The 14482-nt window shown below is 38.2% G+C and overlaps 1 protein-coding gene across 2 annotated transcripts in view; it reads left to right on the forward strand.

The window, feature by feature from the left end:
- COL21A1 (collagen type XXI alpha 1 chain) overlaps positions 1 to 14482 on the forward strand; it is a 133328-nt gene that overhangs the window by 70335 nt on the left and 48511 nt on the right. Inside the window, exon 16 of one of the 2 annotated variants that reach the window (XM_056108986.1) lies at positions 10010 to 10063. In XM_056108986.1, coding sequence (XP_055964961.1) covers positions 10010 to 10063 — 54 coding nt within the window. Of the gene's footprint in view, positions 1 to 10009; positions 10064 to 14482 lie in introns of those variants that run through there. The other variant, XM_056108987.1, reaches the window with a different exon arrangement.

The raw sequence follows: 14482 nt of genomic DNA on the forward strand, positions 1-14482 counted from the left end.
AGAAATGGAACCCAGGTCAGTTGCCTGCATGCTGAGGGCCTTACCCACGGTACTATCACTTGATCCTGCGACGTCATCTTTCTTAATAGGCAGCACTTTTTTTTTTTATCATTATTATTAGTGAGCTGGAGCAATAGCACAGCAGTAGGGTGTTTGCCTTACATGCAACCAGCTGGGCCGAGCCGGGTTCGATTCCTCCGCCCCTCTCGGAGAGCCGGGCAAGCTACCGAGAGTATCTCGCCTGCATGGCAAAGCCTGGCAAGCTCCCTTTGATGTGATGTATTCAATATGCCAAAAACAGTAACAAGTCTCAAAATGGAGATGTTACTGGGCCCACTTGAGCAAATCGATGAACAGTGGGAAGACAGTGTGAGTGAAACACCATGAGGTACAGTTGTAGACTTACAAACTTTCATGCTTGAGTTTCAGTTATACAATGATTGAGTACCCATCCGTCCACCGGTGCCCATTCTCCACCACCAATGATCCCAGTATCCCTCCCACCCCCCACCCCATCCCCCCATCTCACCCCGCCTTTGTGGCCGGGCATTCCCTTTTGTTCTCTCTCTCTCTCTCTCTCTCTCTCTCTCTCTCTCTCTCTCTCTCTCTCTCTCTCTCTCTCTCTCTCTTCCTTTAGGGTGTTGTGGTTTGCAATAGAGGTATAGAGTGGCCATTATGTTTGGTCTATAATCTACTTTCAGCATACATCTCTCATCCCGAGGAATCAATAGGCAGCAGTTTGAAACCACAACTTTTCTCAGAACCTCAACCCAGATATTCATGGTCTATAGTTTCTCTTTCTTTGGAAAATCTTCCCATTTCTTTTAAGTATTAGGGAACTTCTCCAGGTAGCCATAATTCATTAAAAATTATAGATGGTTCTTGTATGTAAAAGGTTGGGGTCCATTTTCAAGCACTTTTTTATATGCTGTTAATTTTATTTCATTGGTATTGCATTTCATTTCCAGTTTATTTAGGCATTTGATAATATTTACTAGGTACTTGAAACGCAGCAGAGATTAAAACCATCATCACCTCTGCTGTTGGAGTTTATAATCAACCCATTATATTAACATTTGCCTTTTATTATCTACAAAATAGACATTCATCTAAGTTAATCTTTCTTCATCTTCTGTTGACACACAGTCCATGTGCCTGCAGAAATGAGAAGGTACCCTTTCGGAGGTAAAAGAGTGTAGACAGTAGGTCCGAGTTTGTTATTCTCCTCTTCATGTCCTTTTCCTTGACCATCCATTTCCTTCATTTTATTTTATTTATTTATTTACTTTTTGGGTCACACCTGGCAATGCTCAGGGGTTACTCCTGGCTCTGCACTCAGGAATTACTCCTGGCAGTGCTTGGGGGACCATATGGGATGCCAGGGATCGAACCCAGGTTGGCCACGTGCAAGGCAAATGCCCTACCTGCTGTGCTATCGCTCTGGCCCCTCCATTTTCTTCATTTTAAATTTATGAATCAACTGTGAATAAAATTCATGTTACATACTTATTCTGGTACAATAGGAACTGAGTGAAATAAAGCATGCAACAGTTCCTGTGAAAGAATAGTGATCAGGAAGGAATTATATTTTTACCCCTTTTTCTTATTTTAATTTCAAGCATAGCTTTAAGATTACCGCGGTGGGGTTGGGGGGTGGGGGGGAAGACAGAGAACTATTACAGACGTTAAGGTTCAAGCTTTGCATGCGGTCAACCCTGGTTCAACCTCCAGAACCACATGGTATTCTAAACATCACTGAATGTATTTCTATAAACGTCCAAACACTACTATGTGTTAAGTGCCTAATTTGTATGGCCTTGGGGCCCCACACACTGCTGTGTGGCTGGGGACATCTCCCACACTATAGTCGATAGTTGCATCACATCCCTTGGGTCCTTGCAGTGAAACACCAATCCAGCTGGCAGGATTTTAGTGTTTAGGCCACCTTAACATGACATGGGAACCATCCCACAACAAAAGGTTCCTTTGGACTACGAAAAATGTCACTTATTTTATTGAGGTATGCTAGATATAAAATCTATACCACTTGGTGAGTTTGTGAATAACTATATATGAAATCCTAACCATAGTCAATGCCATGAACATATCTACCGACTTCAAAGTGTGCTTTCTCCTGATGATGATGATGATGATGAAGATGATGATGATGAAGATGATGATGATGAAGATGATGAACTTTTTTTGGTGATTAAAAGCAATGTAAATATTCTGTGTTACCAGGGCTGGTAAAGGTAACCCTAACCCTAACCCTAGGGATGGAGCGATAGCACAGCGGGTAGGGCGTTCGCCTTACAAGCGGCCAACATTGCCAACCCGAGTTCGATTCCTCCGCCCCTCTCGGAGAGCCCGGCAAGCTACCGAGAGTATTTGATATGCCAGACACAGTAACAACAAAGTCTCCAATGGAGACGTTACTGGGCCCGCTCGAGCAAATCGACGATCAACGGGAAGGCCTTTGCCTTTACCTTTACCTTTACCAGGGCTGGAGCAATAGCACAGCGGGTAGGGCATTTGCCTTGCACGTGCCCGACCCGGCATCCCATATGGTCCCCTGAGCACCGCCAGGAGTAATTCCTGAGTACAGAGTCAGGAGTAACCCCTGAGCATTGCTAGGTGTGACTCCAAAAGCAAAAAAAAAAAAAAAGTTTGCAGAATTGTTAAATAGGTGCTATGTACAGTAGATTGGTCATAATTCTAATATTTGTTCTATAAATAAGGCTATTTTTAAAACAAACAAACACTGTCCTCCCGTTGTTCATCAATTTGCTCAAGCGGGCCCAGTAACATCTCCATTGTGAGACTTCTTGTTCCTGTGTTTGGCATATTGAATACTCTGGGTAGCTTGCCAGGCTCTCCGAGAGGGGTGGAGGAATCGAACCCGGCTCGGCCGGGCAGGCTGCACGCAAGGCAAACGCCCTACCGCTGTGCTATCACTCCAGGCTATTTTTTAAAATTATTATTATAAGTTTAGGGGCCACATACCACAGTGCTCAGGGCTTACTTCTTGTTCTGTGCTCAGGGATCACTCTTGAAAGGCTCAGGGAACCATAAACGGTGCCAGGAATTGAAACCAGGTTGGACTTGTGCAAGGTCCTACACATTGTACTACCACTCCAGTCCCAAGTTTGACTATTTTAGATTCTTTATCTAATTGGGGTCATGTATTAGTAAATCTAGTTTGTCTTGTATCTTGTTAATTTCACTTAACACGCATACGTCCTTCAGGTTTAGTTATTGCAAGTTAGAACAGCTTTCCAATTTGTTAGAAAAATATTTTTTTAAGATCGAACAATAGTGAAGTGTGCATATATATACATTTATATCTCTTCTCTATGGATTTGTCTTTCAATGGACATCCAGGTATCGTCATGTCTTGATTATTGTGAATTATGCTGTAGTGAACTTGGGTGTGCAGATAGCATTTTGGGATCCAGATTTCCATTTCCTGGAATATTCACCCAGTAGCCAGAAAACTGTATTAGATGATTTTTAGGTCTCATTTTCTAAAAGAAAGTTATGGGGTGGGGGGGGCGGGGTGGGAGTGGGGAGAGGGATCCTGAGATTATTGGTGGTAGAGAATGGGCGCTGGTGGAGGGATGGGTACTCGATCATTGTATGACTGAAACGCAAACACGAAATTTTATAAGTATGTAACTGCACCTCACGGTGATTCACGAATAAAAGACAATAATAAAAAAATTGAGAAATGCTTATAAAAATATAAAATATTATGTATAAATATATAAAATAAAAAATAAAAATTAAATTAAAAATTAAAAAAAGAAAGATATAACTATTTTCCATAGTGGCTGTAGCAACTTACATTCCCACCAACAATATGTAAGGTTTTAGTTTTTCTATATCCCAGTCAACATTTGTTATATTTTTTTTCCATTCCTCCATCCCTCTCGGAGAGCCTGGCAGGCTACCAAGAGTATCCCGCCCACACAGCAGAGGCTGGCAAGATCCCTGTGGCATATTCTTTATGCCAAAAACAGTAACAACAAGTTTCACAATGGAGAAGTTACTGGTTCCCGCTAGAGCAAATCAATGAGCAACGGGAAGACAGTGCTATTATTCCTTGTAGGTGTGAGGTGATCCATCTCATTGGGATTTTAACTGCATTTTCCTTTATAATTCATGACAAACACTTTTAGCAAACTTGCTGATCTTTTACATGTCTTTATGCAGAAGTGACTATAGAGTTCCTATATCTATATTTTAAAATTTAGATTATCGGGACTGGAGAGATAGCACAGCGGGTAGGGCATTTTCCTTGCAAGCGGCCGACCCGGGTTTGATTCCCAGCATCCCATATGGTCCCCTGAGTACTGCCAGGAGTAATTCCTGAGTGCATGAGCCAGAGGTAACCCCTCTGTGCATCACTGGCTGTGACCCGAAAAGAAAAAAAAAATGGATTTTTTTTTTGTCCACAGCACTTTTTCATTTATTTTCCTATCTTTTGTAATTGAAAATTGAATTCCTTCATTTTCATTTTAACGATTTTGTCCTAAGTACAAAATTATAAACATTTTTTTATTAATGCTATATTTTTAACCTTTTGCTGGGCAGTGTTTCTATTATTACCATATTTCAGAAATTCTGCAATTTTGGATTGATCTTTTTTCCTAAGCATTACTTAAAGTTTAAGAAATTTTTTTTTTAATTTCAAAGATTTTTTTAAAAGTTTCAATTCTGTTGTCAATTTTGGGTTTTATTATTCTTTATCAGAATATTATTGGTATAATTCTTTTTTATTAGATTTATTGAATTTTTCTTTCACTTATATGTTCAACTTTCAGGAATGCTTCCTGTTTTATATAAGAAGGTAAATCTCTATTTTCAGAATGTGATAATCAATATACACTCATAAAAATTACTTTGTTGAATCTCTTCCACACTATACTCTTAATTTTTAAGTGTTTCTCTGTGTGGGATAGAGAACACCATGTTAACAAACTAGTATTTATGCATTTTTATGTTTTCCCTGTGGTTCCCAAGAGGTAGCTTTTATGCTATCTGTTGCATGCATTTTCTAAACATGCATCTTCTTTTGAATTGTGGTTTAAGCTTTGTAAAATAATTATTTTTAGCTTGAAATCTACCTCGTCTTATATTTGGGTCACAAAGTGCTACTTTATGATCGTATTTATTTGTTTGCTATATGCCTGCCCATCTGTCTGCTGTTCAGCTTTAGTTTTTTATATCATTTTTAGTATTTTCCCTATCTCAAACATAAGCTTGGCTTTTGCTTTTAAGTAATCTGAGACTTTTTTTTTTTAATTTTTATTAGTGAGACATCATGAGGTACAGTTGCAGACTTACAAATTTTTGTGCTTGGGTTTCAATTATACAATGATCAAATACCCATCCCTCCACCAGTGCCCATTTCCCACCACCACGGATCCCAGTATCCCTCCCATCCCCCCATCCCCCCACCCCACCCTGCCTCTGTGGCAGGGCTGTAATCTGAGATTTTTAAGTTATTATCTATTTTCACTGACTGTTCTTACAATACTTTCCATCCTGTGACACTTTACTAAATTCATTATGCTATATTTACTCTGCTTATTTTTCATGGCAGTATGCTGCTTTTTCTCTATTTTCTTTTTTGATTTTAGAATATGTATGTTTTTCTTCTAGTGCATTTATACAAATAACTTCAGTAGACTGCAAAATAGTCAATTCTTTTAGTCCACCATTTACTAATTAGTATTCTACTCTTTATTTTGTTACCCTATCATTTATGTTAAAATTTATTTTATTCTATTTTACATTTTCTATTATGCCTTCATCATATTTGTTTAGACATATTACTTTTTCCTTGTCTGATGTGATGTAAAGTCTATTTTTCCCCTGGATAAAACCTGGGGACATTGGTGGTGGGAAATATACACTGTTGAAGGGAAAGTGTTAAAACAAATGATTGAAACAGAATCATGAGCAACTTTATAATTGCATTTCACACAGTAATTCAGTTTTTAAAAATCCTTAATTTCGGGGCTGGAGTAATAGCACAGCAGGTAGGGCATTTGCCTTGCACGCGGCCGACCTGGGTTCAATTCCCAGCATCCCATATGGTCCCCTGATCACCGCCAGGGGTAATTCCTGAGTGCATGAACCAGGAGTAACCCCTGTGCATCGCCAGGTGTGACCCAAAAAGAAAAATAAATAAATAAATAAAAATCCTTAATTTCAAGTTTGGGAATATTTGCATGCAGAAGGTCTGGTCTTTTGAGCATTGAGTTGGGAGTATCCCAAGAGCACCAGTGAGCGTGACCTAAAAATCAAAATTAATAAAACAAAATATCTTTAATTTTCTTTTAATAATAATTATTTTTCTACTCTTCCCTTCATCTGTTTCTGATCTGCAGTGGAATATACTCTATTTATCATCTGTCCTTTTACAAATATTCCACAGTCATCCTTTGCATTTGATAAAGCTTTCCCTCAAGTATGTTCCTTAGAAAGAACTTATGAATGATTGTTTTCTAAATTCTTATAATTTAGTTGTTTTTTTGTCTGTATTCATGTTCGATATGCCAGACACAGTAACAACAAAGTCTCCAATGGAGACGTTACTGGGCCCGCTCGAGCAAATCGACGATCAACGGGAGGGCCTTTACCTTTTACCATGTTACAAGCATGTCAGCTTAGCAGACTATAAAACCCAGACCACAGGCTTTCACTGCCATTGTTTCTTGTGTTTCTTAGAAATGTTGGTCAACTGATGTGGAGTGCTGCTGATCCCATCCTAATTGTCTCTCCTGTGTCAGTGGCTATGTCTCTCTATAAATCCAGTTTGAAAAATAGCTGCGGTAAATTATAATGGCGGAAATTTATTTTGAGAATTAAGAATTCTGACTACATCAAACCTTCCCAAGGAGATTTTTTTAGGACTACTTTTAACTCTGGATTCTTTGGTTGAATTTTGGTTTTAGAAATAATTCTGTTTTACTGTTTTGTTGCAGATCAAATAAGTCCTTCATTAGACACATTAATAAAGATTTTTGCTTTCTCTATAATTTACTGGTCATTTTGATGTTTTAAAAAACTATATTTTTATTGTCTGTTTTGTTTTTTTTTCTTATTTTTTTATGTAGGAGTACTGCTATTTATTCAGCCACTGATTAGCTGATTGAATTGTGCATGAACTCCACCTTACTTGTTTTTCATTTTTTTATAATTTTATTTATTGCATCACCGTGAGAGCAGTTACAAAGCTTTCGGGTCTAAGCCTCGGTCATACAGTGAAACACCCATCCCTTCACCAGTGCCCATTCTCCACCACCAAAAACCCCAGTATACCCCCATCCTACACCCTCCCCCTACCCATGGGGCAGATGATTTCCACATTACTCTCTCTCTACTTTGATCACATTCAACATTTCGACACCAGATCCACCATTATTATTTGAGATTTTACCCCAACACTCAGATCTGCTGAAAAGATAACAGTAGACAATTTGTGTTCTATTGCTGGTTATGAATAACATACGATGTTGTGTGGCTGCAGTAGGGCCATGTTATTTTGAAATTTCGAAATTTTAACACTTTAATCTGGAGGGATTTCTGCCAAAAGCCACTGGGTTTTGAGATTTGCTCCTGAGTCTCTGGGCCGTTGAGCAGCTTGATCAGGAGCCAGAGAGGCCTTTCGTGGGTGATGACTTGGGGTCTCATTGGGATGGGGAGACCAGGACCGGCTCCACCCCCATCCTGTGAGGCCCAACAAGTTTCGTCACTGTGGGCCCAGACCTGACTGTCCAATGGCCTCTAGAGGATGATGGCCATCGAGTCGCCAGAGGGGAGCAGGCAGAGGGACAACTCTTTCCCCCCTGGGGTGGCCCTGCGACAGTAACCTACTGCGAGGTCCGGATGCCTTTCTGCCAAAAGCCGCTGGGTTTCGAGATTTGTTTCTGAGTCTCTGGGATCAAGGCCATTAAGCAGCTTGATCAGGAGCCAGAGAGGTCATTTGTGGGTGATGACCTGGGGTCTCGTTGGGATGGGGAGGACATATTTTGTTTTCTTTTGTCTTTAAAATTTTAACTCAAATGTATTCTATCTTGATTCTAGAAACTTGCTTCTAATATTTTAATCTTAATCTGAGGTTATTTTGTCTTTCGTTTTCTTTCTTTAGTTAATTTGCTTTCTACTTCATATCAGAAATTGCTTGTGCCATTAATCCAGGTTACAGTATTCTGTGACAGGTTTTTACCTTATGTTTATTTATTTTTGTGTAAGGAAAATGCTGAAAAGTTTTGTCTCTAATTTTCTGTTTTCAGTTTTGTTTAATGTTGTCTGCTCATTCTTTTTCAAATATCATATTTATTTAGACCTGAAATAAAGGCAGGGTGCAAATGTTTGGGTAGCCTAGTAGACTTCTTATTTCTAGATTCTACTTCTTTTTTTTTTTTTTTTTTTTTTTTTTTTTCTTTTTGGGTCACACCCGGTGATGCACAGGAGTTACTCCAGGTTCATGCACTCAAGAATTGCTCCTGGAGGTGCTTGGGGGACCAGATGAGATGCTGGGAATCGAACCCCAGTCAGCTATGTGCAAGACAAATGCCCTACCCCCTCCAGCCCCCTAGATTCTACTTCTTAATTCTACTTCTTTCTTATGTCATGACATTGAACTTTTATTCATCAGGGGATTTATTTACTGGGAATAATAAGTATAGTGTCATGCTTTAGTGTAAACTATTTATTCATTTAAAAAATTTTATTCATGTCTGGCGGGTAAGGCGTTTGCCTTGCAAGTGGCTGACATGGCCGAGCCAGGTTCAATTCCTCTGCCTTTCTCAGAGAGCCCAGCAAGCTACCAAGAGTATCACACCCGCACAGCAAAGCCTGGCAAGCTCCCCATGATGTGTTCAATATGCTAAACACAGTGAAAAAAGTCTCACAATTTGTTGTGATACGTTACTGATGCCTGCTCGAGCAAATCGACAAACAACGGTAGGACAGTGCCACAGTGCTACAGTGCCAAAAGATAAAAATTCAATAAAATGCTAAATTATTTGAGCAGTTATTTAAAGATATATAATGGAAAGTTATAGTTTTTGGCAGCCATTTAAAATTTTGTGTTTTAGATGTTTAAATACATGAGTTTCAAATGTCAAGTACTTTCAGCTAAGAACCTATTAAAATGGAATCCTTCATGAAAGTTTTATTTTTACTTAAAATAATTCTTTGGAAGTTTGTAAGCCTACAACTGTGTTGGTGTTTCACTAATAAAAAAAAATAAATAAATAAAATAACTCTTTGGAAGTTTGTAAGCCTACAACTGTATTGGTGTTTCACTAATAAGAAAAATAAATAAAATAAAATAACTCTTTGGATGTAAAGGTCAATATGATTCAGAAGGAAAATCTATATTAAGTAAAAATAATGAGCAGAGCTGGAGAGGGGGTAGGTACTCACCTTGCACATGTCAAAGCCTGGGTCCATCCCCAGCAACCCATATGGTCCCCTGAGCCAGGAGTTATCCCTGAGTGATTCCTGAGAATAGAGTCAGGAGTAAGTCCTGACCATAACTGGGTGTAGCTCCCTTCCCAAAAAAAGTAGCGCTGTCCTCCCGTTGTTTGTGTTCATCAATTTGCTCGAGTGGCCCCAGTAATGTCTCCATTGTGAGACATGTTGTTAAAAAAAAAAAAGTAGAAATAAAGATTAAAAAAAGTTTTGGTCATTGTTACTTTGAAGAAACCAACATCAGTGTCCTAATCTTAAGAGAATGGCCATTACTACCAAAGTCATTTTTATCTTTTTTATTTATTATTTTTAATTGCCGGTAATCTATAAATTTGATACTTATATGATTATTTACGAATTACATAAAATTTGATGTCAGGATAAGTTAATGTCAGTTTTCCTCTATGTAATTTTAATTTTTAATCTTTGTATTAAATGTGTTTTAATGTGTAATATCATGTACATTTATTTTGCTAAGAATATCTGAAAAGGGAATTCCTATTTTTGTCACTATTAAAAGGGAGAAGCAGGACCAGCAGGGGCTCCAGGACAGGATGGACCTCGGGGAGAGCCTGTGAGTACCTCTCGAGTCCTTTCTGCAGGATGTAACCACTTTCCTGTCTGTTGACTATTTAACCCTCTTTCAATGTGCTCTGCTCTTGTTCATCGTGTCCATACTTGGAAGTTGTAGAATCTCTTTGTGGAATGCTTAAAGTATCAAAATATTTCAAATATTTTCTCACTTTTACAAATCAGGAAGAATTTTAGGCAGCAAGAAAATTTAAGTATGAACAGCCAAGCGCTCATGCCTACAAAAATGTGTCCTGAATATAAAAAAAACCTAAACTGTTGCTGAGCTTGAGTCAATGGTACTTGCTATTCTATTTGATCATTGTATTATTATATTCTCTCTGGGAGAACTAACTGATTGAGAGAAAGAAATATATATGTATGTATGTATGTATATAAATTCTAGGCATATCTGCTTTTTTTTTCTTCTTGGCTCATACCCGGCGATGCACAGGGCTTACTCCTGGCTCTGCACTCAGGAATTACCCCTGGCAGTGCTTGGGGGAACATATGGGATGATGGGAATTGAACCCGGGTTGGCGTAGGCATATCTGTTTTTAACAAGTGTGCCAGATGATTCTTCAACTGAGTTTTGGGAATGTAATCTGTTTATTCAACTTTTATTCCTACTACTCATGGCCCTCAGTGACCAACATTTAAGACCAGCAGATCACATATATTGATTTAAGAAGCCTCTCTTCAGGTAATCTACAATTTTCTTTAGGGAAGTTAGGTCAAGAAACAAAATCCTGACTAAGTTATACTGCAGTTTATCTTAAAATGTTCATTTGAGTGCTTAATCCAAATATGGCACATAAAAGTAAGAGAGTTCTTAAAGCAGAGAGAGATAAATACTCTTAGAATCAAACACAATTTTATTCCATTTTCATCTTATGTATTATTTTGCACTGGCAAAGTTCTTTATAAAGTGAGTGTTTTCAAGAAGCTTATATTCTCATTTGGAGGGCATACAAATGAGACAGATCATTGTTAATTCTAGTCAGTTTATATTTAGTGCCAAACATGGGTTTGATATGGAATTGGAAGCATTTGAAGAGTTTCTGCTATGTAGCAGTTATCTGAGCTTAAGTAAATCATTCTACATCTCTTCCTTCCACAGCCTTGTTCTGGCAACACTTGGCAATGTTCAGGTGTTACTCCTGGCTCTGCTGTCAGGGAACACTTCTTGTACGGGAGAACCACATATGGGGCCAGTGATTGAACCCAGGTCCACGGCTTCAAGGGAAACACCCTACCCACTGTACTATCTCTCTGAACCCCCCCAAAATAACCTTACATTTCTAAATATCTTTTATCTCATGTGAAAAATACACATACTTAAAAAGCCTACTTTATAAGGTTATTGTTAGACTTACATAAGAAAACATAATTTTAAAATTGTGAAAACATTATCAAATGCATGGAATCATCCCAAGTTTAAACACTGGAATATTTTACCAGTGATCATTTTAATTCTCCCCTTATTGTCTTTTCCTTTCATTTATTGTTATCCTTTCATGACAAAATTTAGTCTCAATCCCTTAGTAAGAGTTTTCCGACCACCCCAAGTGTATTATTCACTCCTTTGTATTTCTAAAACACCTGGGAAAATCCCATGCCTGTGATAAAGAAACATGTTCACTATTTTGATCTATGATGTGGAAGCCAAGTAAAATAATGAGATCAAATTAGAAGAAAAGAAGCTCTTAGAAAAATGCTTTAAAGTTAAACACATAAGGTGGAATTCATGCCCAATTCAATCAGCTAATCAGCGGCTGAATAAATAGCAGTACTCCTACAAAAAAAAAAGTTAAGCACAATGTGTAGCTGTTAGATTTTGATGTATTTCTGTAAGAAAGTTATTAAATATGAACACTAATTTCTGGAACTCAAAGTGAGAACAAAAGATGTATTTTATAGAGAAATTATTTTATTACTTTAAAGTACACTGGCATGGCTTGGAAGCCAGCCTCACATGCTGGGGAAAAAGACAGCTCAGATAGAGAAGGGACCACCAAGTAAAAGGTGTTTAGCGGGCCCGCTTGGGATGGGAGCTGTGTACTGAGAGTAGACTACAGACCAAAAATGATGGCCATTCAATACTTACATTGCAGACCACAACACCCTAAATAGAGAGAGATTAAAAGGGAATGTGCCAGTCACAGAGAGAGAGGGGGGAAGGGCGGGGGGCTTAGGAGGAGGGATGGGAGGGCTACTGGAATCATTGGTGGTGGAGAACAGGCACGGATGGAGGGATGGGCTCTCAATCATTGTATGACTGAAACATAAGCACGAAAATTTGTAAGTCTGTAACTATTCCGCACGTTGACCCATTAAAAAAAATAAAATAACTAAAATAAATTTTAAAAAAAGAATGAAACTAAAAAAAAGAAAAGAAGTGATTTCTTGATAATCGGCAAGTGTTTATCAAAAGTTTAATTAGTGCAATCATGGATTTGATCTTGTGAAAAAATATAACAATTGCAGAATATAAGACTTGTATGCATATAATTGAGTAGAAAATAATTTTTACACTAAAAATAAATGAATAAAAATGTGATAACATGATTATTTGCTAAATAAATTATTACAATGTTATAGTAGGTTAATAAATGATATATTTTTTTACTAGAAATGATCTACAAAGTTTACCAAAAGCTCAACTTAATGATATTAATTTCTTTATTTCTATAGAAAATTTGAGATCCTTGTCTGAAAAACTCCATAAGATTTCATAATGCATAGTATGATCAGAAGTTTAACATTTCTATACATTTTAAAGTGTGAAATAATCACTGATTAGAAGGGATAAGGGAAAAAAAAGTACACTGGCATTGACTAAATTTGAATTTTAAAGGCTAATACTGGTTAATCCTAAGAGTAGTTCAGTTCTGAGGGCCATTTACTTTCTATGTGTCAGGTTGTACCCACTTCCTTGTGGGTGATTGAAAACTCAGTTTTCACTCTTGCTGAATTTACTATAATTGGTTTTAACCATGCCTCACAGTGCTTAAAATGATAATCTCTTAGTCACTTAGTCAATAAGCTTAACTGAGTGTCTGTCTTGCAGCAAACATTGTACAACCGAGAAGAATGCCAGGATTAATTGGTCAGGTCATGCCTTAAAGGAGTCAGAATAACACTATCATGACATAGTAAAAACGTTGTGGAGAAAGATTTTACAACCTTCCAAGCCCTGAAAAAAAATGGGCCAGAATGATAGTGGAAGGGTTAAGGTACTCACTTGCCTTGTACCTGACCTATTTGGTCCCTAGCAACACAAGTGGTCACCCAAGTACACCAGGAGTCATCCCTGAGCACGGAGCCTAGAGTGAGCCATGAGCATAGCCTCGTAAGGCCCAGTCGGTCCCCCAAGAAAAGGTGAAGGAAAAGTTGTGTACACAAAATGAGTTTAGAGTCAGCATTGAAAAGCATGTCTTCTTTTTATTTTAAATAAGAGTAATACTAATACAATTAGCATACTTAAAATGTTTAAGGATATAATTTTTAATAAGGTGCTTTTGTGATTTAAATCTGGAAGATAAACAGAAATCGGTGAGTTGCTTACCTGTCAAAACAGAATCACATATATCATGTTAAAAACACAAGTAAGGGGCTGGAGAAATAGCACAGCGGGTAGGGCGTTTGCTTTGCACACGGCCAACCCGGGTTCGATTCCCAGCATCCCATATGGTCCCTTGAGCACCGCCAGGAGTAACTCCTGAGTTCAGATCCAAGAGTAACCCCTGTGCACCGCCAGGCATGACCCAAAAAGCAAAAATAAAATAAAATAAAAATACAAGTACAAGGAACCCTAGTCTCAGGGAAAGGCTGAAACTAGTTCAGGCTACTTAGGGATATAGGGTAGAAATAAGATGAGATTGTGGGGGCAGAAAGGGGACAAATCTGGAAGGACTGGGTGAGGATGGATCATTGCTGTTTGGATTCAAATCTGAGAGTACGGTAAATTGTTCAGAGATTCAACTGGGCAAGTGAGTTCATCAGATTCAGGACATTTTAGAAAGATTAATAACAATAGAATAAGAAAATGAAGAAAAGGTGTGTCAAAGCATTGAGGTCTGAGCCAGACAAGTTGTAGCTGACCACTGTCACTCTCAGAGGTAAGGACATTCAGTGTCAGTGGGAGCGAGCATCATACCATAACAGGATCTGAACTAAGAAGTTACCAGCAGGGCTTGGAGATTGACTGGTTGTGTAGAGGGCTATCAAGATCTTGCTGTATTAATTTTACGTCCTGTGAAACTTGCATAAGAAAACGTTTTTATCTGAGCATCGCCAGAAGTTATCCTGAATGCAGAGCCAGTGGTAATCCCTGAGCACTGCTGGTGTGGCCCAAATATTAAATTAAAAAGGAGGAAAACACTTATACAAAAAGTATTGGATCTTGGTTATCTGGAAAATC

This window comes from Sorex fumeus, unplaced genomic scaffold (assembly GCF_029834395.1).
Source record: "Sorex fumeus unplaced genomic scaffold, SorFum_2.1 ptg000241l, whole genome shotgun sequence".
Lineage (NCBI taxonomy): Eukaryota > Metazoa > Chordata > Mammalia > Eulipotyphla > Soricidae > Sorex > Sorex fumeus.